The sequence below is a fragment of the Bemisia tabaci genome, chromosome 9, assembly GCF_918797505.1.
Source record: "Bemisia tabaci chromosome 9, PGI_BMITA_v3".
Lineage (NCBI taxonomy): Eukaryota > Metazoa > Arthropoda > Insecta > Hemiptera > Aleyrodidae > Bemisia > Bemisia tabaci.
In genome coordinates, this window is record NC_092801.1 from 29,103,722 (window position 1) to 29,129,104 (window position 25,383).

The window sequence follows — 25,383 nt, forward strand, 5'->3', positions numbered from 1 at the left end:
ACCAATGGGATAGCTCCTTTTTCCTTTAGTCTATAGCTTGGTAAATGAATATCAGTAATCAGCCCGCAAGAAGGGATCGAGATGGGAAAATAAGTTTGGACATTTTTCAAGCTTTACTAGCCTCACATTTTCTTCGGACAGAGATTTAAAGTCGAGAATAAATAATTTTTAATGTGATAGAAAAATATTTTCTCTCTCATTGAGTCTAAAGTAGGAGTAACACTTCAAAACCTCTTTCTCGGTAAGATCTTGATTCGACTTGGTTTTTCTCTGTTAAACTCTCCATTTCTATTTGGTGTAGGTGTCTGAGACCATTCTTTCTCAGAAAAAGGGATCCCGTATCGTAGTGATACTTTTGGCAGATATAGGTATTCTCAATTAAAAGTCGAAAATCCATGTACAAGTGCTATTTTTTCCGTTTTTCACTTTTCTTTTAACAATCTTCATACGTGTAAAGAGACTTTTCTTTACCTATCTGTACAAATTTTAAATTTGGAAAAACAGGTACATTAATGAATTTGAGGGATCAACAACATCATTCTATAATGAACTATTATGCATTGATACTCCCATACAGGAGGACGGATGTTTTATCCTCAACTTGAACATTTTTGGTCCTACAAACTGTGCCATTTTTGTACATCTTGTTACTTCTCACCATGAACAGAAAGACAACAAGTGTTAGATTTCAGGTTGGTTAAAATTTCCGAAATGAAATAAGCCACAGTCGAGCATTGATAGCAACAGATGTATAATTTTTGAGTATGCATGCACTCCTCATAATGTCGCGGTTTCGAATACAACTATTTTAACTTCACTGTAATGCATTCGGTATTCATACGTTTTGAAGGTGATTTTAAGGAGATTGCCTATTTGGGATCGAACAAATCTGTTTTATTAGTTCATTGATTCATACATCTGCTCCTCGTAAGTATTTGACCGTTGCTGTAATACGGTTGGTATCTATACGTTTTGAAGGCAATTTTAAGGAGACTGCCTGTTCATCGAACGAATCTGATTCATTGATTCACGCATCTATTCCTTGTTAGTATTTTACCGTTGCTGTAATGCAGTTGGTATCTAGACGTTTTGAAGGCACTTTAAGGAGACTGCCTGTTTATCGAACGAATCTGATTCATTGATTTATTGATTCACGCATTTATTCCTCGTTAGTATTTTACCGTTACTGTAATGCTTTCGGTATCTAAACGTTTTGAAGGCAAAATCTGATTTACAAGTTTACAACTTTTTTCTGCAAAAAACGTATTCAGCATTCCAGACAAGGAAATAAATTCTACAAATCTATAAAAATATTGGAGTTTTTTTTGTGTTTTTTTTTGTGTTTTTTCTTTTTTTTAAACATAGAGATTCTACTATGAATTTGAAGTGTTATGCATACTTGCATAAACTTCAAATAAACTTTGGATTGATTAAAAACATTGTTCACGGGTGTTTTGGGATCACGAAAAAAAAGAAAATTAGGTATTATAAAAGGAAAAATCTTTCAGATTGGTTTTATTTAAAAAGTCATCCAAGATGGTAACTTAAAATAAAATCAGTTGAACATAACAAAATAAATGTGAAAAACTTTGTACAACAATTCCGGGGTGAGGATAATCATTTACTCTTTGATGATTTAACATTCGCACTGAGTTGAGTAAAGGTTGAAAGGAAATCAATACATACATCATCTGTTGTGATCACACTTGTTCTGCAAACTTTAAAGAAAAAGACTAGTGGGATAAAAACCTTGATTTCTGTTTCTTCTGTACATTTTGAGACAAGGAAACAATACAGGAGAAAAGGAGATACTTACAGAGAGGAAAGAAAGTACGTATTTTAATGGTTCATTTGTAGAAGTAAAAAAAATACTTCCCCTACCCGTAAGGGCAACAAGAAAGAGAAGATCACTTACAGGAAAATTAGAGACCTGTTTAAGTCAGAAATATTGCTTGAGAATGTAGGTTTTACTGGCATGAAAAAATTTAATTTAAATTATTAATATTGTACACATTAAAGTAAATTGAATGAAATAATAGCAACATAAATTTTAGGAATTTTCGAGGCTTGAAGTTGAAGTCTTTAAAAATTCAGAAATAATATCCGGTCAGGTCTACATGTTTTTAGTAATTTCATAAAAATGGTTTTTTATCAATCAAAAAAGAAAACGACGACTAATTACAGTAATATCCCGATTATCCGACCCTTAATTATCCAACGTCGTGCTTATCCAGTACAGTCAAAATAGAGCAAAAAAAAAATTAGCCAAAACGACAACAACTAGTTTTTTTGGGAAATAATTGAATATAAATGTGGGTTTAGGTGTTTCCCCTCACTTAAATAACTACGTTCATTAAATACAATAAAAAATTTGCCAAGCTTGTCCATTTTGGTTAAAAACAGACCTGAAACGAAATTTTTTCAGCCTCTTTAAATAGTTTCCATTTCTGACTTTTTCAATATCTAATGCAACCTTCACTACAAATCGACGGATAATCAAGGCATTACTGTGTTGCCATGCTAAGAAAGAACGCCATATGAGCTTTCAGAGATTGAATTTCCTGTGATAAAATGCAAATTTTCAGGGAATCCTTACAAAATTTTTCCCCCCGGACTTTTCTGTGAATTTTATTTGCGATCAAATCTCAATTATCTGAAAATGTCAAGGGAAAATATTCACACCATTTCTGAAAAATGATCATTTTATAGGAGGAAATTTTGCAACTCTCGAATGTTCATACGCCGTACTTCCTTAATATGGCAGTGTACCTCAACATAAGCAGAAAAAAAAAAAAATAGGAACTTACAAAAATATACACAAGCCTAAACCTGATGCTAATTTCCCAAATGATCCACGTTTATATTCCACCCAAAAGACACTTATTCTTACATGTAACCTGATTCTGGGGTCAATACTTGGACACTAATAATTGCAACAAAGTTTTTCTCGAAAAAATATTCCAAAGACAAAAAAATTACTTTTTATATGGATGGTTAGTACAGGCAACCACATCTACAGGATAAGATTCTAATGACTGGCAGGGGGAACAATAAATTATTACTACCGAATTTGGAATTACTTAAAATTAGGTCTACGTTAGCTTGTGGCGTATTTTTATCAAATTAAAATGTGTCACCAACTCTTAAAATAGAAAAATAAAATTCAGGAGGGCGCAAAAATAATTTAAACAAATACCGAAACACATAGGTTTAACTTTGGTTTAAAAAAATTAAACTTTAGATGTTGATAAATTGACTTAGCGTAATATTTACAGAGGAAATCTTTAACAGAAAAAATCAACAAAACAACAGGTTCACAACTGTGTACAAAGATACAATACTTACATAATACCGCTTCAAAAATATTTTTATAAATATATTAATAAAATTAAATTTATTAAAATCAAGATTATTAAATTTTAAATTATATTAATATATAATATTTTTAAGATTTTTATATTATTTCGAAAATATTCAGTGCTTCATGAGCCTAGCATACATGTGCAATGATATCAAATCTTTTCAGGTGAGAGCATGACCTTCCCATGACGAAAGTTTGGAAATAGGAAAAAAAAAATTGCTGATTCAACAATTCAATTGCTAAAAACAGTGAGTGCAATGTTTCAATGCAGATTTTACAACAAAAAAATGCTACTTTAACCACCCCCGTGGTTAAATTAGTTTACAATGAGGTTAAAGTAGCATTTTTTTGTTGTTAAATCTGCGTTGAAACATTGCACTCACTGTTTTTAGCAATTGAATTGTTGAATCAGCAATTTTTTTTCCCGTGTATGTAGGGGGGAAAATGTACCCCCCCCCCCCCCATCTACCCGTTCAAAAATAAAAATGAGCTCTGGGCAATTCATGATCATTCATTGATTCATGATTTACATTTTCTGCAGATTGAAAATTAGCAACAAATTTGACATGTAAAATGTTTTTGTTTGGGGAAAAAGTAAGACTAACTGTCCATGCACCGAGTATCCGATGCTAAGCACAGAATACCGAAAAATTTGGTGCTCAATGAATTTTGATGTTTTTTTTAATATAATATTCTTTACAACCTTCACAGCACAGTGAGCTTTGAAAATTTAACTTTCTGCACGCCAATCTCAAGAAAATAAGGACTGAAAAGTGCATATTTTGGCATATTTACACTTGACTTATAGAAGAAATATTGCAAATTTTATTGGTCATGGAGGAAATTTTCCTCCTGGTGCTTCTTCACAGGCCTGGAAGATATGGCAGACGAAAATAATGAAATTCCTCCCAACAAAAAGAGGGTACATAACAGAGTCCACGAACACTAAGCAAAAGCCTCTCCTTCAGACAACGCATGTAAGAGGGCCAAAAAATGCACTTTTCAGCTCTTATTTTCTTGTGATGGGCACAAAGTTCGATTTTGAGAGTTCATCATGTTCAGGAGATCAGAGGAATCGTCAAACGAAATAATACAGAAATTTAGGTGGCTCTGAATTTCTTGTTATTCCATACCTTGTGTTTTAAAGCTTACATATTTTCCTCTTCAAAATCATAAAACCAATGATCGATCTGTAGAAAATAGAGCACTTGCCATCTTAATGATCATCTTAATTTCTGATTGGTTAACCAAACTGATTTTTCGCTTTGTTTTAGAGAGCCTCATGAGTGGAGGTACGCCCCTACCATAGTGATTTTCTGCAAAAATTAACTCATGCAATACGTAAGGCACAACATGAACTTAGAAGAAAGAAAATAAAACAGTCGCTGATATAATCCATTCATCAGTTATCAATCCAATTTTTTATCAAAGTTTACTCAATGATATTGAACATGCATCATTCTTTGGAGATGAAAGATTGAACTAGAAAAAAAACTGTATATTGAGAAATATGAGCATTTTAGACATTTTCAGCATAAAATTAAAGCACTTAAAGCCTCTCAAAGAACTGTGACAATTACAAAATATTTTGCTCTTGTCCATTGTTTCTTCTTCTTTTTTTATACTTGATTTACACAGTCTTAAAGCCCAGGGAAACAAGTCAAAATGTTAGTTTACTGAACTACGACTGTTAATAACAAAACATTCAAAACAGTCTACGTCTAAGAAAATCTTTTTTTTTTTTCCATATGGTGAGTTCAAATGGCTCGAGTTAAGGAGAAACGCCCCAAGTCGCAAAAAATGAATTGGGAGTTGTTTTAAATTCAAAGGCGAGAAAAAATATTTAAAACGTAAAAATTAAAATTTGTCCTTAACATTGAGCCTTATGCAGTGATAAAACTTCAAACCTCTTCTTTTTGATTCCGACTTGATGCGTCTCTGTTAAAATCGATCCATGCGTGAATTACTCCTTTGTTTTACAGTATGACATATTTAGTCATAAGTCTTTGGAACATCAAAAGCTTAAATTTAGTCATGCGATTCTTTTGCAGAAAGTTGAACAAAGCTCATGTGAGCATGTTAAGGTATCATTTTGTTCAAAATAAATTTATACAGCCACGTTTCTGATCATTTTCAAATCCACAAAAACATGAAGATTGAAAAATAGTTCATAATACTTTCGCCGTTAAAGAGACTTTTACCGCTTACTAAAAATCACAATTTTCAGAGCTTAATTTGTTCTAGACACTAATAAGCGTGAGTATATTTAAATAAATGCAGCGCACCTCAACTCTAATAAATGGCAGAGAGTGCAATCTACCACATTCAATCAAATACATAAAAATGAATTTCTTCAGCAATGGAAAAATGAAAATATCCTGATAATTGTCAATTATGGGTAAAATAGCATCCAGAAACCTGGAATCATCCTGCTTGGTAGAAAAACAAGGAATTCTTACTAAAAAAGAGTTTTGGAAAATTGGTAAACCTTTCTAGATGCTAATTCAACATTCAGTACAGATTCTACCGTTTCTAAAATATGATTTTCTTAGTTTAATGCTATCATAAATACTAAGTATTGCTTGAGAGCTCCTCTTAGTCACCTGGCATGTCATCAGCCGTGGAAGAAAGTGTCATGTGTCTTTCCATATAGACATTACGGGCATAGTTTATTTGCTCTGATACCTGAAATGAAATGCAAAACAACATTAATTTGGAAAATTAACATTTATAGTGTTCTTGCATGTATTTACTATGTTCACAGAGATACAAAGCGTTTAAAATTGTTACAAATTGAATAAAATATAAATATTGTTTTAGCTATTTTTAACTTTTGTTCCATACCATATTCTATTGATAAAATGGTAAGAAAAAAATCTTCAACGATGAAATCAGGAAGTTCCAAAAATGCAGACAGATGCAAAAATAAGGCAAAGTTTGACTTCATACTTTCAATGTTTTTATTTAGTTTGTTTCCTACGTTTTATTTTTTGAAAAATTGTCATCATTTTTTCTTAATATTTACTGTCACACAACATAGTTACTGTAGGTCCCTGCAGATAACTTGCAGAACAATTTTCAGCACAGAAAAATCGAATAGTTGGTTCAAATTGTCTAAAAGCATTTAGATTACCATTTTTCCCGGTAACTTAGATGTGAAAATTGATTAACTTACCCAGAAAGCAATATCTTTGGTTTCACAACGTATTCTTGGTTTCTTCACTGGATCTTCTTCAAAATATCTGACCGTTGAATCACTATGCAGTTTCAATTCAATATAATACATCCAATTGCCTTCCATTCCTTGTAATATTAGAGGTTGGCAGTGCAGAATATGACTATAACAAAGAAATGTAACATCAGTTGAGTAACTAAGAATTGTCACAAGAGGATACTCCAAAAGGAGCAAAACATCAGAGAGGCAGGCCTTAAAAAAATAAAATAAAATATGCTAAAAAGTATGCTTTGCAAAATAACAATGGAAAATACCTCTTGAAAAATAGCGACTATTAAGTCACTGTATCTTACGTTAACACATTAACAATCTGGGTTCTATGAAACAAACATTCAATGTAATTAAATACTCACTTTAAATTGATTTTTGTGACAACAGAGGGAGAATTGCTTGCATTGACAGTGAAGATACGGATCATTTGGGTCGAAATCACAATGCGGAGGTCTTCTGACCCAGGCCTCAGTATTTCATATGCCATAAATCTGAAAGAGAAAATAAAGGACACAAATTAAAAACCTCAATAAAAAAGTAAGAATTTTGACAGCAATTGCTGTTTACTAAATAAGAGAAACACCTTTTTAGACAGGCTTAAAAATACAAAGATGAGTGTGCATTTTCAAAAGAGTGGTTGGCTGATAAAATCGCTGATCTCACATCCTTTAGATCCCAAAATACTGGTTATTAGATTACTTTTCTGGTTATATTGTCTTTCCTTTTCGGTATTTATATCATTTTGTCAATTCTTGAGATAAAACATTTTGAGCATCGAAGTACTTTCTGTGGGATCTTCTTGATACTTTTACTTTTGTTAGTGAACGATAACAAAGTTCAGGAGTTCAATGGATTGATCTTTGGTAGACATTTTTCAGCAGGACCACATTGTTTATACATGCATCAAGTATTAAGCGCTTTGGTGAACATAATGCCTAATACTAGAGTGCAATTTTACAGAAGAGACAAGATACGGATTTCATGAGACATTTTCTTTAACAGTATTCCACTTACAATTCAGAGTAATCATGCTCATTGATTGTGTACAGGTACTGCTGGCCTTGACTTTGGTGCTTGGAGTAAACCGGTAACAAGCCGGCAGGCCCCACAGCACATCTTGGTGGCCGCACTCTCTTTGGAATGGCTTTGCTTGAGCTACAAAAAAAGAAATTATGACAAAAATGATAAATAAAATGCGAGACTGAAAAATACAGAGAAAAATTGAATTAAAGAAGATTGTACATATTTTTTGTCAGTCGAAACAGAGTTGTCTCATTTGTTCTAGTCTTCATTAGCATCAAAAATACATACTTTCTTGTCACAAATTAAGGAACAGGGAGAGATACTTATTTCAGTGATTCTTTCAGACAACAATACGAACAGTCTTTTGGACAGGGGAACAAAATCAGGCGGTTCAAATTTTTAGTGGCAGTAATTTTAAGGACACATTGGATTTTTAGTCGAAACCATGAGTGCTGGTTTTAGCTTTTTATCCTCACTTCATGGGGAATTATTCTAGATGTATATATATAAAGTCGCTCCTACAACACACTCTGGCGTCCTACGACACCCAAATGCCACATATGCTTATTCTCCACGATGTTATTGGGCAACTGACCCTGCAACATCTCTTTGCATCTCTCTGTCAACATCTCTTTGTCAACGCCCTTCCGCCACCCCTTTACAGGACGTCCCTGTTGCTTCTTCCCAGATGCATACATTGCTAAATACAGATGTATAACAGTATGTAACTGAACATTTACAGTAGGGAGTCATAATTTACACCATTGTAGTGTTGATATGAATTAGACATTACCTTCTGCTTGAATCTCGGATGGCACTTGAAGTCTCAGAAACTAGATCCAGCACTCCTACAACTGGTTTGGTTATAGTACCGACCAGACCTTTGCCCAGACCAGACAGAAATCCCTGTAAATTAGAAAAATTTACGAAAACTTAGTATCGCTGGCACTTAGAGTTACAGATACATAATCACTTAGATAGTGAGCAAATTCATCATGAAAATACAGACATGATGACTAGGAAGTTAATTGTACGATCATGCATATCTGAAGGTAAATTATTTTATAAAAACAATTATCTCTTATCAAAATTATCACTCTGCCATTTAAATTATTCACTGCTAATGAAATTTTCCTGGTCATTATTTCTCTTGAGGTCTCTTCATTTTCAATGATGTAGTACAAACAATTTTAATTGCAAAAACCTAAATATTCTATGCAAGGGTGGATATAATATCAAACTCAGTAATTATGGTTCACACGAAATAAAATTATCCTTACAAAGGACCTTGCATGTTTAACTGACCGTGAAAAGGGCATGTACTGAATAATTATAACTACGTAATGGATTTAGTAATAAGATAACTTTCGAAAGTCAGACCGATTACCTGAACTCCATCATTTGCTGTCCCATCATAAGTTTGTTTTACAATACTGGTGGCACCACCAATCAAACCATAACCGAAGCCTTTCAATCCTGCAGCAAGATGCCCTTGGCTTGTGCCAGAGTGGAGTTTACGGATTCTCCTGCGAGTCTCCTCATGTTCTTCATCAAGGGTTACACGTCCCAAGCCATCCGAGAGGGAACCTAAAATTGAAATAGTTCCATATAGAATTCGCAAATACTAAGAAATTAGGTGCTAGTAATGCCATCAATTAATGCATACCTCAATAATGACGTTAAAACGTCTTTGAATATGTTACATTTTATTCAAGAAAGAGTAATCAGAATTTTCTCTTGTAATTAAGTAAGATAATTTTAGAATGAGTGAAGAAAATTTGCAGAAAACTTAATGAGGAGCTGTTGGAGAGTTTACCTAAAAAGAAATGACATGAATGGAGATATACAACATATGAGATTCGCAATTTCCAACTTATCCATTGATATTCTTTAAAAAATAAAGATAGAGACTTCAGAATAAAATTACATTGAAATTTTCTCTTACACAAGTCTAGTAAGGAAAAATTAAACAATTGACTCCATGATTGAGCTGAAAATTTATTCCAACATTGAATCTGACAGCAGATAAAGCTTTGAGCCTTTTTTTCACAAAATGAATTTATTGCAAGATTTTAACCAAATATGGATGAAACGCACCAGTAAATTTAGCAGCAGAATTTGAGGCAGCATGAGTAAGATTTCTAAAGAATGAACCGACACTAGCATCATAAATTAGATTTGAAAATCCTTCCGATACATCACTGAAAAATCCAATTGGGTTGCCAAGGAAATCAACTGAACCCAAAATTATTGCAGCTTGCCATTTTAATTCCTGCAAACAAAGCAATGATAGTATTACATTACAACTGAATGGAGGAGAGAATTATACATACAGTAAGACCTCAATTTATCGGATTGCAATTTAACGGATTCTGTGATTTAACGGATCGATCCTCCGGTCCTTTCAGCGGGACCGACTAGCGTGATTTAGCGGATTCTGCGATTTAACGGATTCGGCCTCCAGTCCCGTGAAATCCGATAAATCAAGGTCTTACTGTACTTAATATGAATAGGGCAACAAGTATTTTATACTTGAAAATTATGTGAGAAATATTCTATAAAATTTTCTCGTTTCAATACTACGAACATTTTACCAATTTTCGCCCTAGAAAATAGTAGTGCTATGGCAATTATTAAGATTGATCCGCTATAAAATCCCGATTTTTGGTTCAATTTTTCTGTAAATTTTTTTTATTTTTTTCCTGGAATGTGAAAATTTTGAATTCACCAACTTTCAAAATACTTCCAATGTTTACCACCCTGATAAAAACTTTTGGGACTTTATGAAATTTTTAAAACGGATTCTTCGACAGCTCTGACCTTTCAGACTATCTGAACAAAAATATAGATGTATTAAAACTAAAAGAAACTACATATTTCCATTGTAGCATCAGCTCTGGGGTCCATAAAAATACATGCATGAAAGAGCATAAATCACAATGGAGATAGTTCTTTTTGCTTGAATCTCGTCCATGCGTTTTGTTTTTCTCCAAGATTTTTAAGTGTGCTACTTATGTGTTTTGAGAGTTTATTGTCTCACCACTTGACTAAATAACATGAAAAGTAATGACCTGTATTCACTGACAGTAATATCAGTGCTTAGCCAAAATTTAGTGATTTTCCTTAAAACAGAATAAAATTAAGTTTTTCCCCCAAAGTTGCATATGACTCAGCGAGTGCCTAGAACCTCTTGATTGAACAGCATTTAAAAATCTTCCATCGGCAAGATAAGGATATTTTTAATTATTTCCTGTTTGCCATTTCCATTGTCTTATTTGTGTAAATAACTCAAAACGTACAGTCATGGGTGGCGAGTGAACCAGACAAAAAATTTGATTTAAAAGGAAAATTTACGAAAATGATCGATACTTACATCTCTAAAATGCTTCAACAGAAGTTGAAACAGGAATTGACTTGTTTCGAAGATATGGGTTCTGATGAAAGGACGTATTTCGACAGCCGCATCCTCAAATTTGATGAGAGTCAGTCCTAGTTTTCGTTTGATTGCTTTCAAATTGGTGGAAAGTTTACTGCTAGTCGTGACACTTAAGCGTACCTAAAAATCAAAAGTTTAAAGACTTGATCAATGACACGGGCTGACGATAAAAAAGAAGACCCATTCGGAGAAAAAAGAGACATTCACTTCTTTTATTTGTTAACGTTTTTGCCAGATTAGCAGTCAAATTAAAGAGCAAGACAGAAGATTTGCCATCTTGATCTTGCCCTTAGTTTCAATGTATAAATGAAAACAGCAAATCTTTCGTAGTACTCTAAAATCTGACCAACTATTATAGCATGAGCTCTAGTTATTTTTCATTGAAAAATCCAACAAGTTATGTAGCCTTGCAATATTTCTATTTGTTGTAAAATTTTAAATTGGAGGATCGTAGAAAAAGTCCAGGTTGGGAAGCTGTAAGAAACTAGTAAAATACGTAGGAAAAATTGAAAAATGAGATACGCAAACTGTTACTAGAGCATCATTAGTAGATGCAATACAATGAATCTGTCAATCGGCTATCAAAAATAAACCTGTAAGCTTTTTACAATCATACAAAATTAGAAGGAAAATGTGTCAACATACCCGACCAAGCACTAACTGCAACACACCAAAATAATACCGCTTGGCATTTACTGATGTAACTTCCGTGAGAATACGTTGGGTTTCGTAATCGTTTTCGCAAGTGTTCTCACATTCATGATCGTTAGGGCCAAGGCCGGCAAAAGCAAACATCTTCAAAACAAGTTGCTCTTCAAGAATCACAGAGAATTTTTTGATTTCCAAAATGCATGACTGGATAAAAAGAAAAACAGACAGGGGATTACGTCAAAAGAGAGTCAATAAATTGAATTAGAAAGTGCAAAATAAGGTAGTTGATTTGTGAAATAGTGGCACCGTCTTTTCATGATTTTTTTTTTTCTAAGGCGAGTACAGCTTCCTTTGTGCTAAGTTTGGAGAATTTAGTAAGAAAAAATTTTCCTGATTTTTTTCTGAGAAAATAAAATACATAAAAGCCACAAATATCGAGACAAGTTCATACTCAAGATGCATTCTCACAATTTTTAACATAAAAAATTATGAACATCGAATCATTGAAACATTATGAAAATGGGATATAATTCTGAGTTCAGAGAAAAGAATCGGGTGAATTTGAATAACTGGTGCTTTCTCCTCCAAATTTCGGTATGAACTCAGATATGTAGTAATACATACCTCATTTTAAATGCTCCTTTGAAGAATGGAAAAATTGAAACTTTTTTTGGCGCGTATAAGTAGTATACCGCCTTTGCGATCGTTTCGACCCCCCACTCGATACAATAACCGAGTCCCTTAGTTCCTTACCAAAAAGTGACTACCGCGAACTTCTGAGATTTTCCAAAGCGTGTAAAAAGTTTATTTATCCGTCAATAATTATGATTTAAAGTTGTTTCTCATTCTGGGGTTCATTAGTTTATGTGCAGTGAATACCAAGAGTCTACATTACTTGGTTTTTTTAAAAAAAGCCTAAGAGTACGACGCGCTGATTTAAAATATGCATATATAAGCGGAAGCAAGCGAACTGATTCGAGGATGGCTGACCAGTTCGGCACTCCTTGAATGAGAATTGCACTGCTCCGTTTTGTTCAAAACGTTGCTTTGACAGATCTCCAAACCCCTGTTTTGATTTTCAAAAGTTGGTACCTTTGCTCTGATCGCCACGGCCGTAAGTGATAGCCGTAAGTGCAATCTGTGATGAGCCTCGAGACTCATTAGACCATTTGCTAAACGTGGCTCATACAGGAAGCTACATGCGCACATATGGAAATCTACCTACCCCTCTCTTCCCCTCGCGCCTGACCCCAGCGTCGGGTTCTCGAAAACAATAACCGAACCGGCTCGGCTCACGGCGAGGCGGCGCGGCGGCCGAGACCCTAATTACTTACGCTCGATTAACCATTTCACCGTCACGCTAGGATTCGTCCAATTTTCAAAAAAATTGTTTCGCGTGTACTTAGCAATTTTTTTCTTACTCTCCGTTAAAACACGAAGTAAAAGAGGTCTCATTCATAAAAATCGACCGAATAGAAGAGAAGTTACAGTATTCGAAATCCGAAGAAATCAACGAAACTTCGCCAGACGAAAAATAAAATGAAGGGAAAAAGAGAAATGTATAAATTACAATTAAATATAATTGATCTCAGTATTTGACAAGCAATTCCATTATATAACGGAAAAAAAATTGGGAGTAATTACAAAAAATTCGCCTCTCGCAAGGGGCTTCCTTGTAAGAATTTTGACCCAAAAACAAGGGTCGAAAAACAACAGTACTCCATACAATACAAGGGAAGCTGATAATAACACAAACCTCTGAGAAAAATTTTGAGATAGACATGGATTCTGCTCAGCATATCGATGCATAAGCATTTTCACACGTAGAATCTTATTTTCACGTCAGGGAGTGGACATATTTTGATTTTATCAATTTTATACGGAAAATTGATGGTTCTTCGGGATTGAAATTACGTGTACCTAATTGTTTCTTGAAAATTAAAGGCACCCAAAATGACTATAGCATAATGACTTTTACATATGTGCACTCACGAAATTGATTCGTAAATTCAACGAGTGGGTACATCGACCTGGTATATCAAGTTTCTACGATATTTTACGGCAAATCGGTAGATTTTCGGGATGTAGATTTCTTACTTTCAATTCATGAATGAATAAAGCATAGACATGGTTGAACTTCTTTCCATGGAAAGACGTTTAAAGTAACAAAATCAAGACATATTTAAAGCAATTTTATTCATATCGAGTCAATTTCTTTTCAATAATATAACGGGATTTATACTACCGGTGATTTGGGTATTTTAGCCCCAAAATACCTTTTAAATCGACTTTATCTTCTAGGAGTTCGACAGAATTTTTCCTTTCTCCGCTTAAATTATTCCGCAGCACTTTTCTTCAAGAATCTGATAAGATTTTGCTTGAGGCATATCAAAAAACTCAAATTCGTTCGAATAGCTTTCGAATAGCTTCACAATACACAGTCTCGTCAAAGTGCGTCGTTGAAATGTTGGATCGTATGAATTCTCTTGTTGCGCTACTTGCCTATTTTGAAATCTCTGTAAATGAAAATCAAAGGGGTTGATATGTGCGAGTTAATGACGCGCCTTATCAACACATTGTGTTGGAGTTCACTGCTTGTTTATTAATGACTGTCAAAGAAGTTATGAGATGTATTAAGTTTAAAATAAAAGAAAAGAGTGATGAGGCATTGTTTTTTTTTTTTTTTTTTTTTTTTTGGTGGTAAAGTGGTTATTGCTAATATGCATATTAATTACAGGCACAAGGTACTTTTCTTCATGGTATGAAGCCTTAATGTTATTTGATAATATTTAAAACAATGCAGCGCCTGTTCTTAGAGCAATTTAATGTCCAACGATAGTGCATACCTGGATGATTTCAGTATTGTTTTGCGATCCAGGTTTAGGTAGACACTTATCGATCTGCAACCGCAGAATCGGAGAGTTTGTCTCTTCAGGAATTGATGAGCGTCCGTTTGGTGTAACATACAGTACAGTGGGACACTGTGCCTCAAAAAGCTGATTATCCACTTGCAAGTTTTGAATCCTCAAGATGGTGCTCTCGCAATTGTTGGCTCTTTTCATCACCAAGTGAATGCCTGTTAGCCGAGAGAACAGAAGTTCTTCGCAGGGTTTCCTTGAAATGACACTGATACCCATCCCAGACCTCAAATCTATGTTCAACTGAAAAAGGAAACAAACGTTAGTATGATTGTTACACAGTGTATGCTTGAATCATTATCTACATCACAGCCTTAGTTCCATTATTAGTTCTGTGTCGATAATGGGTCAGATGCGCTAGTAACAGAATCGTGTTTTGATCCTCGGTTCTTGTAGATGAGCTAAAAATAAGATCTGTCCAAACGGCAATTTTCTACGTTCAATATTAACCGAGATACAGCCCTTTGAAAAGTCGAGTTTTTGACATCATCCACCGCTGTAGTGACACCCTTGGTTTCTTCCACGTTGGTTTCATCAGAGTCACACTGACCAATGAAAGCAAGGTGGAAGAAACCATGAGTGTCACTACCATGGTGGATGATGTCGAAAACCCAACTTTTCAAAGCATGATATCTCGGTTAAATTAATTAATTAATAAATTCTAGAAATTTTTTCAACAATGATCACACCACACATGTAAGCCAAAAGAATCACAGTTCCTCTTATAAATAACATAAATAATAAAAATCTATAAAAATAAGAGTTAACAATAAATACAAGAAAAATTCTTGAAAAAATAAGACATAAAATAAAAAATAAATATAATAATAATACCTGACCGTAAAAAGTTGCTGTTTGGTTGGATTGTATTATTTTTAGGTGATCTACATATACAAGAATCACATGACTGACCCATTGCAGTTCAAATATTTGAATGAAAATGGCTGGATAAAAAGTCATGTATACATTTTATTTTACGCATCAAGTTGCACTGATTTGTATAACAAATGGGCAGATATTATTCATCCTTTTTCCAAAATGGAAATATTGTTGGAAGGCTTCAAATTTTCAAATTTTTCAAAAAAAGGTCTTGGTAAGGATGTAAATATGTCTGACATTAAAAATAACTTCCTTTAAAAATTAAATCAAAGGAAAAATATTTACGATTTGATTTTTAAGTTTGTTTTTTGTTTTTCTTTTTTTTACTACATTTTTTAAATATTTCTGTTTTAATAATTAAAGATTGCTGTTTGTTTTTTTCCTTTTTAATTCATTACAGGAAGTAAAGTTATGCATACCATCATTTCCTTGAAGTTGGAGGTAGGTGTGAGGTTACTGTTATGAGACAGAGAAGTGGGTCGCTGACTAACGGCTATCTGCACCCAGTCTTTGTCTTCCATTGATGCATAGTCTTGCTAAAACACGAAAAACGCAGACAACATTTATTAACCTCAATACTTACAACGGAAACAAAAATTTTTGACAAATCTGAACTAGGAGCCTATATTGATTTCCACCAGGCTTATTTTCTTTTGGAAAATTCACTAAAAATTAAGTATATCAGTATACAACTGCACTGGACTTTTACTCTGATAGTTACCTTTTCATGAATGTCTGATATCTGAAGGACGATAGTTGGTCCGTCTGTTGTGACACATCCAGACAAAAACCCAGAGCCGGGCCTTAATCGTTGTCTCGATACAGCTTGCTCTAAAGGCACACCTTCTGGTGTTCGTTGATGACAAACAGCTTGCGGTGGTCCTAATACAGCTTCACTCCCTGGGGACAAAAAACCATAATGTATTAAATACTGAGATATAAACACAAACAAAGTGAAATATATGAGTGAAAAAAAGTGAAAATCTCGTTTCCAACCAAAAGTACGATGGTATAAACTGTACAATGATTCATACATTCTTAATGTTGCCCGCGAAGAAACCTTGATGAGGAAAAAGATTGAATTCAACTCTCAATATTCGATTCCTCTAATTCTTTGTACGTAAAATGTGAGCACAAATCTATTAATATTTAGAACTGACTGAGGGACTTATGGATTGCTGACATTATATTTTCTTGATTCAGTAAAAAAGACTGACAGTGATAGATAAAATAGAGTATTGTACATGGTATGCATTGACTGAAGAAAACGGGGAAAAAACAGCTGCATTCATTTTGGTGTAGGATCAGACGTCACAATAAAAAATAGGGACCGAAAAGAAAAACAGAAAACCAAGAAAAAATTGAAGCAGTGGTAAGAAAAGAATAAAGAAAACACCACAAAAGAATAGTTAATAAGCAACACTGCAGAAGGGCGTATCAATTTTGAAACAGGAAAAACTTGATTGCAATATGTACATGTTCCAAATTGCCACTCGTGCTTCATTTTTATGAGGAAAAAAGAATCAACTTTAGAGATTCATTACATTTGTAGATGCTATTCTGCACATTACCATGAATTTCAAAGAACGATATTCTTCTCTCTCCGATTGCTAAATAAAAGCAGATCTGCAATATACTTGATTGAGTTACAAGTTTTTCTGAGTTAATCATTGATACGTTCAGTATGATACAAATTCTGCAAAACATCATAAATACAAGTTGTCGGAAGCAAAGCATATTATCTGTTTCTAAACGTTAACTGCAGAGCCCAAGGGAACGAAAATTAAAATTGTCTAGGAGGTGCAAAAAAATAATTTTAGGAAAAAATTGCATCTAGACAATAAATAGCAATACATACACTTTTGCCAAAATTGACCTGAAGAATCTGAAAACCAAAAAGCTGCATTAGGAATTTTGACAAAATCATTTAGGAAAAAACTTGATTGAAAATTGCATCACCCTAAACATATTTTATTCCCAAATTAAAATCATAATAAAAATCTCTTCCGTCATTGATTTCTAATGTGGAAAAAATACCTCCAGTAATAGGCTTGCAGTCGGAATTTAATTTTACTAAACTAACTGAGTACTTAATGACAAAAAGTGTGCAATGTATTGGAAACTGACCAGGTCTTAAACCGAAGAATCCATCCTTAGCTTGAACGCACATATTGTTGTGTGCACAACACAGCCGTCCTTCCTCAGTGAAACGCCATGTCTGAGTCATTTTCCTCCTTTGATGTGGTCGACGTAGCACCAAACCTGAATATTCAGTTGGCTGAGGAGCAGGACCAGATATGTCTAGCACCTAAAACAGTTAAAATTTCGGGAGGTCATTATTATTTTGCAAGAAAAAGTTAGAAAGTTAGAATTTACATTTACAGCTGATATGGTATTTTCTCGTCATATAAACTGATAGAAGAGAGATAAAAGTAGTTTGGGACATCTGCATCGAGAGAAAGTAGACATCGAATACATATCTATACAGAAAAAGAAAAAATGTTAGGCATGAACAAATCAAATTGGGACCGGATTTTACAGGAATGCACTAAGTTGCATCAAGTTTCAACCCAGAAAAAGAGGTAGGAAGTCGTATTCTTCTATATATTAACTTTACGGATATTTTTAACTTTTTTCAGTCATCATGAAATTTTGAAAATGACTTGGTATTTCTGTTAAACTTGGCCCATTCCATTTTTCAACTTCTGAAACGTTGCGGTTTTTTGCACTCCTGACACTAAGAATAGCAAGTTGAAATCGTGCCAAAACCATTCAGGATCTTCAATGAAAAAACTTAGACGCTTGAAACCTAAACAAGAGTGGTAGGAGGTTAATTTGCATTAACTTTTCTACCATTTGCTTTCATTAAAATACCTCCAGTGGCAGTAAAAATTCTACTAACCATAACATTGTCAGAGACTGGAGAGGGCATCTTGCCGGACGGATCTCTCGGAGGACTGGAGCCTTCATGCTGCAACTGACCCTCAGCTGTCATTCGCCACAGCTGAGATCTTGCTCCCTGCTGTTTGCGATTCAGGATCACCCTATCTGAATTATCAGGGACATCCAGAACTAACTGCTGACACTGAACATCAAGCGGATCAAAAATAGAGTTACTTTGAGGTACCCTGCTGAAAGTTCCAGTAAATGCGATGTAGATAAAATTTTCATACGTCAATCCGTTTGTTGAGCCGACTTCATTCATTTTAAAATCAGCAGATACTCCTCCAGGCGCGACTAAAGTAAGTACTTTTGGATACATTGGCTCATCCCAAGCATAAGGAATCGAAGAGTTTGCTCTGACAGTACTTGCAGAGTTGATGTTGGTTTGATAAAACTGAAGCGAGACTAGAGAAAAGTTGTCGATTCGGAGAGGCGGAGGTAACGTACTAGCATCCATGAAAATTATGAAATATGATGCTTTTTGTAGAACAACCTCTGTGCGTAAAAAGTACATTTTACCGCTAATATCCCTGATATTGATATGGAACGAGTCATTACGATCGATGTGGAAACCTCCTGACCACATACAATTTGGAACGTCCACAATTCTTACACACATTAAGGGCTCTTTATCGAGTAGCGGCCAATGAAAGGGCGTTGAAGAGCTTGGCATCGCTTCTGAGTATGAACCCTGAGTTCCAGGGTTAACGAGCGCTGTTGCTAAACATTTTTGTGCGAGTTGCAGGTGATAACTTGACTTATTGTGGACTTGAAAGTGAGCTGAAAGGGTGACCATGTTGGTTTCACGATACAAACCTCGACCCACACGAATTTCGATACCAACAACATACACAATGTCCGGTCTGTTGTCCGCATGAGACATGGTCAACCGTCGTACGGCAACACCAGGCTGTAGGTAAAATGGCGTGCACCAGACAGGAGATGTTTCGCTGTGTACACGACTACCAATTCGAGCGACTACAGTTGGGCTCGCTTCATTATCAGCGAGCGAAAAGAGAAGAGGTGCCATCATTCTGGCGAACTCGTGCTCTTCTGACTGGCCGGCTGTTTCGATCGACACACCTTCTTGTTTGAAAACAATTGGCAGGCCTGTTTTGTTCATTATCCAATAGGCTGCACTGACGAGAACCTGGATACCTTCGCCTTTTTTTACATTTACAGTTGCTTTCAGCTGTAGTTTCCGGCCGAAATTGTCATGTAATCGTAACTTTCCCACAAAACTAGATGGCGAGGCTGGAATTATCACAGTCCCAGCACTGGGGAAATTTTCAAGATGAAAACTGATTTCGGCAGAGCTTTCAAGAGGGTCGATCTCATTCAAGAATGCTTTTTGCCCTGGTTTGATTCTGCCTAGCGCAACGTCTGGAATGATATAGTGCAGCTCGTAAGGAAGCAGATTTACGATTATGATGGGGCTGAGTATCGTGATTATGTGAGCAGGTTGTGCCCACAGATTCATTACAGGTGGTGATAGTGGTTTAATTATGTCGCAAGGGTAGTTCTCCCGATAGACGGCCGTGCAGAATTTGTAAGAGGGCCCTTTGTTAATATGACAGTGTCGTATTTCTTCAATGATTTCACCAGGTTTTTGAACATGTTGCCATGCGATTGGGCGGCTGCTGAAAGTGTGGTATTGAGAAGAAGGTACGTTTGTCATTCGTAGAGGCCGTAGAGTTATTTGGGCTAGAGTGTGCGTAAGAGGCACAGCCTCACATGAATTAGGCTCCATTACTGTGATGTGGCTTGTGTCGGCTGAAACAGAGAACCAAGAAATTAACTACTTTCAACATTTATACTTTTACCTAGGATAAATGATATCAAAATAGCTGAAAATCTACGTTTCTTAACCAAAAATTTAAATTTTAAAACTAAAGTTAGATCTTGCGTATCTTGTTGTTTTTCCTAGTGATTATCAACCTGGATAACTTTCTGATGCAAAATAAGAGAATTTTAAAAGTTCTGCCTATAGTACAGGAGGACCCTAATATTGTAGTAACTGTAACCTTGTTAGTAGTAGTACCCCTGTAGTAACCCAGTAACCCTGTTAGTAACTTCATCATAAAAAATTATCAGATCGATATCTACCCTATTTTCATTGAAAATTACTATCAGCAAGTATTACAGCGGGCCGATTATTGAAATTGATAGACAAAGCTATAGACAAAAGAAGACAAAAGGGATTTGGAGGGATCCTATTGGTGGAAGCAGGTGGTTGCAATGGACAAAGGAGGTAGATAATAGACTACCTAATGGCTACCCACATGAAACCCTATAGTTAGTCCATCATTTTCTCCCTAAGTCTAGGGGAGGCACCCATTTTGACCGATAGGATTGCTCCATACCCCCTATGTCTTATTTTTCTATCGCTTTGTCTATCAATTTCAATAATCAACCCACAACTATCAAACGTGGAAAATACAGTATACATCAGAAACACTTACCTCCGATTGACATGGACGGTGAATTTTCCAATTTGACTTCAATCGATTCCTCAAGTTTATTTTGGATCAAAAGAGCAGATCTAATTGTTATGAGCTTCCTTGCAGAGCCTTCAAGAGAAACTTCGAAGACAATCCTTGTGGGGGGAAGGTTCGAGCTGATGGTGACCGGAACTGCTTGCCGGAAATAGATACCCACTTGATCCACCGAGACCGGTTGAACAGGCCGCCACCCATCAACCCTCACTCCAAGTCGATGGGCACAGAGCCGATGAGAATTCCTGTGGCGAACTTTTGCTCTCATCTCAAAAGAGAACGGCACCGTAGCGCCAGGCTCGACGCAAAGCCACGATCTATTTTCCTCCAAAGCTTGCAACTCAGGAGAAGTCTCCAGATTCCAATCACTGTCGGTGTTTGCTAAAATAGGGGTGTACCATAATTTTGAGCCGGTTTGATTCTTCAGTGCAAATGGAATGAACGGAGCCCTCCTGCGGTAGCTGACCGGACTTGCTGCCTTATCACTATCGTCCAAAGTATTTTGATTCGAGTTATATTCTTGATACCAATTTTCTTTCACACTACTGTACAATTCGATAAACGTACTTGTAATATTTACATTCAGAACTTCTTGACTTAGAATATTCAGTTCGAGCCTTTCATTACGGAGACTAGTGCCAGTCTTACTGTAATACTGCCACTTAATTTCACACAGCCATGATTCAATGAAAGGTTCCCAACCGGATAGGACCCGATTGTAGTAATCACAGTTTAAGGAACAATAGATTTCTCCAAACTTGCCGGTAATGCCTTGTTTGAGGAACAAGTTACAGAGAGAGATTTCAATCAAAGGAACGTCAGCATCTCTGCAGTCATCAATGATGCAAATGCTGAGTTGTTCAGTTTTCAATTCGACCCGATCAAAATGTAGCCCTGACGGGTTCATGTGCGAGTCAAAGTCTGCTGTTCGAGAGAACGATGACACAACCGGGGTCGAGTTTTGTGTCAGCCACAAAGCTGCTTCGTCTAAATCTTCGCACTTTTCCAAAGCAACAGCGCAGTCTGCTAAACTGAATCCGAGAGATGCTAACTTGCCAATCTGTTGCTGTTTGTTCGTCTTTTTTGGTGAGTTAGAATTCGTGCGTGCTCTCAATGTTTGCTTGGGAATCGACTTCAAAATTTGCATGAACATCAACCCGTCGTGGTACGACAGACGGATGCTCAGATGGTGCATTTGGACTTTCAGCACGCGCACCGCATCACCAGGGAGTGAATGTTTTGTGACAATCTCACAATTTACGGTCACCGGGTCGATAATCGATAGGGCAGTTTCTTCTTCCATTCCCAAAATGCAGGAGAATACTTCACACTGGTTTATGTTGCATGACAACGGTTTCTCGTAGACTGCTGGACGATAGTTTATGACGGTTGTACTTTTGAGGATAACAGCATTTGTATCCCACTGAGATGTGTTTTCTACAACAACGATTTCTGAGTCCGTAATGTTGATCTTCATTTCTACCGCAGCTGGTCCGTTTAGCTGATTTCCACTTGTAGTTGCACTGTCATAGAAAGCATCTAATTCTGATGAATAGTCTATGGTTTGCATTATGAAGTCCCGCATCGTTTCCCACCAATCCAGGATCAGCATAACTCGCATGTTATTCAAGAGGACAGTGGTTTTGGAACTATTTAAGCGTTTACGGTGATGAACTACAGCTTGCACATTGCTAAAATTTTCTTTTTCTATTGGTTGTAGGATATTTGTAAAAACATTTGCAGGTTTGACGGTTCCACCTGAAAAAAGAAAGAACATCAATAAGGAAACAAACAATTGAAAAGATTAACACAGACTTTAAATAGATTACATAGAATGATTTGGAAGTAATTTTTTCCTAACAAGAGTAACACAAAATAATTAGAAATGCATCATTTTAGAAAAAGTACGATAACAATTCGTAACTAAGAACAATAGGTATACAATTCATTAAAAAGGATGCTTCATGATGTTTCTCACACTCCAAACTACATTTTGCGGCTTTTATTCAGATTTGTTTTCAGTGCAACAAGATATGTAGTTACTATCTCCCACTCAAAAAGGTTGAATAATCAACTCTAATTTAATTAAAAGACACTTCAATACTTACTTTGGAACCTTGAATCAATGACTAGAATTTCTTGGGAGAGAAGGTCGATATCTTGAGACAGATCGCTGAAAGATTCAACAGTTAATTTTGACTTGATGAAGTTTATACAGGCTATTGGTTGAACGATATCAGTTTCTGAGTAATCACTAAGCAAGGTAATACTGACATCGACAAGATCCAATAGTATTGACTGGGTTGTCCAAACTTGGTCATGAGCAGAGGCTTCGTCATCCTAGAAGAAAATACAGTTTTTAGAGTGGACTTAGTCAAAAAGTGAGTTCAAAAATTAATTATTTACCTTGCCCAAAGGCTGTCCTCTGACACAGGGTTTCCATAACTTCTTCATTTTTCGATTCTCTGACTTTTTCTGCTTTTTTCTGGCTACAAAATCTTCAAAATCTTGAACTTTCCCTAATTACTGAACGAAACTTCTATTTAGATGTATTTTATTTTTCATTACGCTGACTTCTGCTAAGCGCAAAAAGGCAAAACCCTCCACTTCCCTTCACTTTCCAGATTTTCCAGACCGCCAGAAACCCTGTTCACATCACTTTGACAACCAATACAGTTGAGCAAGTGCACGATCATAGGAAAAAAGACTTAACGGAAAAGTAAAATGACTTACTTGAACTGGAATAGTCTGATAAATTTCAGCAACGTTTTCTCCAATGTTGTAAGTTAAGAGTCCTCTCACCAACCGGTATTGGGGTACATCCAATCTTATTGCTAGGGTTGTGATATTTCCTCTTATACTAAGATCTGGCACGATTTTAGTAACTGATGACATTAGATTGCGCTCGACTTGTAGTTTCAATTCGCACTTTTCTTGCAGCAAACTAGGTCCTTTCTTCTCAATTAAATAGCCACCAAACAGCACACATGAACTGTTGGAAACACTGGCAACGAAACCACAAGACAGAAGCGATCCAGCATAGAGATCCATGTTCAGTAACTCGATTTGGGATACGTCTAGCAAACATCTCTCGTTTTCTGAAAGAACAAAAAATAGCACACAATTAGTTTGAAAAATTTCAGATTTTTCTTCACGAGTAATGTTGACAAATATCTGAAAATAATCCTACAGGAGTAAATTTTCAAATCTGTTGTTGATTAATATGACATTCTTTGTTGGTAAGGATTTTAAATGAAAGTTCTGTAGAATTTACGTCACAAAAAAGTTAGAGAAAACTAAGATCTTCACTTGATTTACATGAAATCAGAGATTTTTTTCAGTGAAGGACTTTTAGTTTTTAGTATCAGTTGGAAAGAGGATGGCACTTGAATTGAAACTATTCTCAATTTAATTGGACGTATTTCTACCAAACAGACCTATGTGCAGGTGAGAAATGTGGGGTGTGCTCGTTAGTTCTCTGGCCGTAAGAGTGAATGGGAATAATAAAGCGCCAGTGAATTCAGCGGCAATGATCGAGCTGGGGAGCGAGGAGCGCGATCTTCGTCTGGGCGCTTTAACTCATGAGCCCTGTTCACAACGCTCTTTTGCCATGCCCGCGGCTCATGAGTTCCGCATTCAGTTGGCACATAGGTCTCTTTGATAGAATGTAAAATCCCGCTTTTCCAATTCTTCAAAAGGAATCACGCCCACTTTTACATTGCTTCCTATGCAGCTTTCTAGAGCACACCCCATATTTCTCACCTCCACATAGGTCTGTTTGGTAGAAATACGTCCAATTGAGACTTTTATACATTGAATCATCTGGTTGATGTACCTAGTTAGGTGATTTAAGTAATTTTCAGAGAAAATTAATTTAATTATTTTACCTAATTGTGATTATTATTCAAAAGAAAAACCTACAATATTACTCATTCCATTAAAATTAAATAAAGGTACATTCGAGAAGGAAACACTCAAAAAATATTTGTTTAATGAAATTACCTTCAAATTGATCTAGTTTCAGGTAGCTTAACGTTCCAATATCACCGCACCATTTAAAAGTATTGTTCACTGTTAATTTCCCTAAGTCTGCAATTAGTAGATCCGGTTTCCGGGAGCTGACAGGGACCAAAGCGACTGGAGTTTTGGCAGAGATTTCTAGAGATATGCGAGAACCGACTGGATCACCTTGAATCTGAAATGGTCAAAACTCAAATTGAATATTGGAATTAAGGTTATTGGGAGACAAATGGGATCTAGGTGAGAATTTTTCCTTTGTATATGAAACCAACAGTTTACAATTATAAACAAGCAGTTCCAACGCCCAAGCGTTGAAGGGCGCTTCTTTGACAAAGCATATTACTACCAACTTATGTACCCGAAGACTGACGAAGATAGAATTTGAAGTGGGATTCTTCTTCAACCGCAAAACCCTTCAAAACTACAGATCG

General features: G+C 35.7%; 1 protein-coding gene across 2 annotated transcripts in view; it reads right to left on the bottom strand.

Annotated features, from left to right (window-relative positions):
• Nucleotides 1-1,483: 1,483 nt before the first annotated feature.
• The window catches only part of Vps13D (vacuolar protein sorting 13D), a 57,121-nt gene continuing 33,221 nt past the window's right edge, over nucleotides 1,484-25,383 (bottom strand). Inside the window, exons 30-48 of one of the 2 annotated variants that reach the window (XM_019041259.2) lie at nucleotides 24,935-25,127; nucleotides 23,666-24,030; nucleotides 23,041-23,272; nucleotides 20,900-22,690; nucleotides 18,397-20,210; nucleotides 17,622-17,802; nucleotides 17,353-17,379; nucleotides 16,216-16,394; nucleotides 15,914-16,030; nucleotides 14,544-14,858; nucleotides 11,692-11,901; nucleotides 10,984-11,166; nucleotides 9,708-9,882; nucleotides 8,998-9,197; nucleotides 8,404-8,516; nucleotides 7,602-7,742; nucleotides 6,950-7,078; nucleotides 6,537-6,699; nucleotides 1,484-6,046 (exon numbers count right to left, since the gene is read on the bottom strand). In XM_019041259.2, the coding sequence (XP_018896804.2) occupies nucleotides 5,957-6,046; nucleotides 6,537-6,699; nucleotides 6,950-7,078; nucleotides 7,602-7,742; nucleotides 8,404-8,516; nucleotides 8,998-9,197; nucleotides 9,708-9,882; nucleotides 10,984-11,166; nucleotides 11,692-11,901; nucleotides 14,544-14,858; nucleotides 15,914-16,030; nucleotides 16,216-16,394; nucleotides 17,353-17,379; nucleotides 17,622-17,802; nucleotides 18,397-20,210; nucleotides 20,900-22,690; nucleotides 23,041-23,272; nucleotides 23,666-24,030; nucleotides 24,935-25,127 (6,618 nt within the window). In that variant the 3' untranslated portion in view covers nucleotides 1,484-5,956. The remainder of the gene's footprint in view (nucleotides 6,047-6,536; nucleotides 6,700-6,949; nucleotides 7,079-7,601; nucleotides 7,743-8,403; nucleotides 8,517-8,997; nucleotides 9,198-9,707; nucleotides 9,883-10,983; nucleotides 11,167-11,691; nucleotides 11,902-14,543; nucleotides 14,859-15,913; nucleotides 16,031-16,215; nucleotides 16,395-17,352; nucleotides 17,380-17,621; nucleotides 17,803-18,396; nucleotides 20,211-20,899; nucleotides 22,691-23,040; nucleotides 23,273-23,665; nucleotides 24,031-24,934; nucleotides 25,128-25,383) is intronic. The other variant, XM_019041260.2, reaches the window with a different exon arrangement.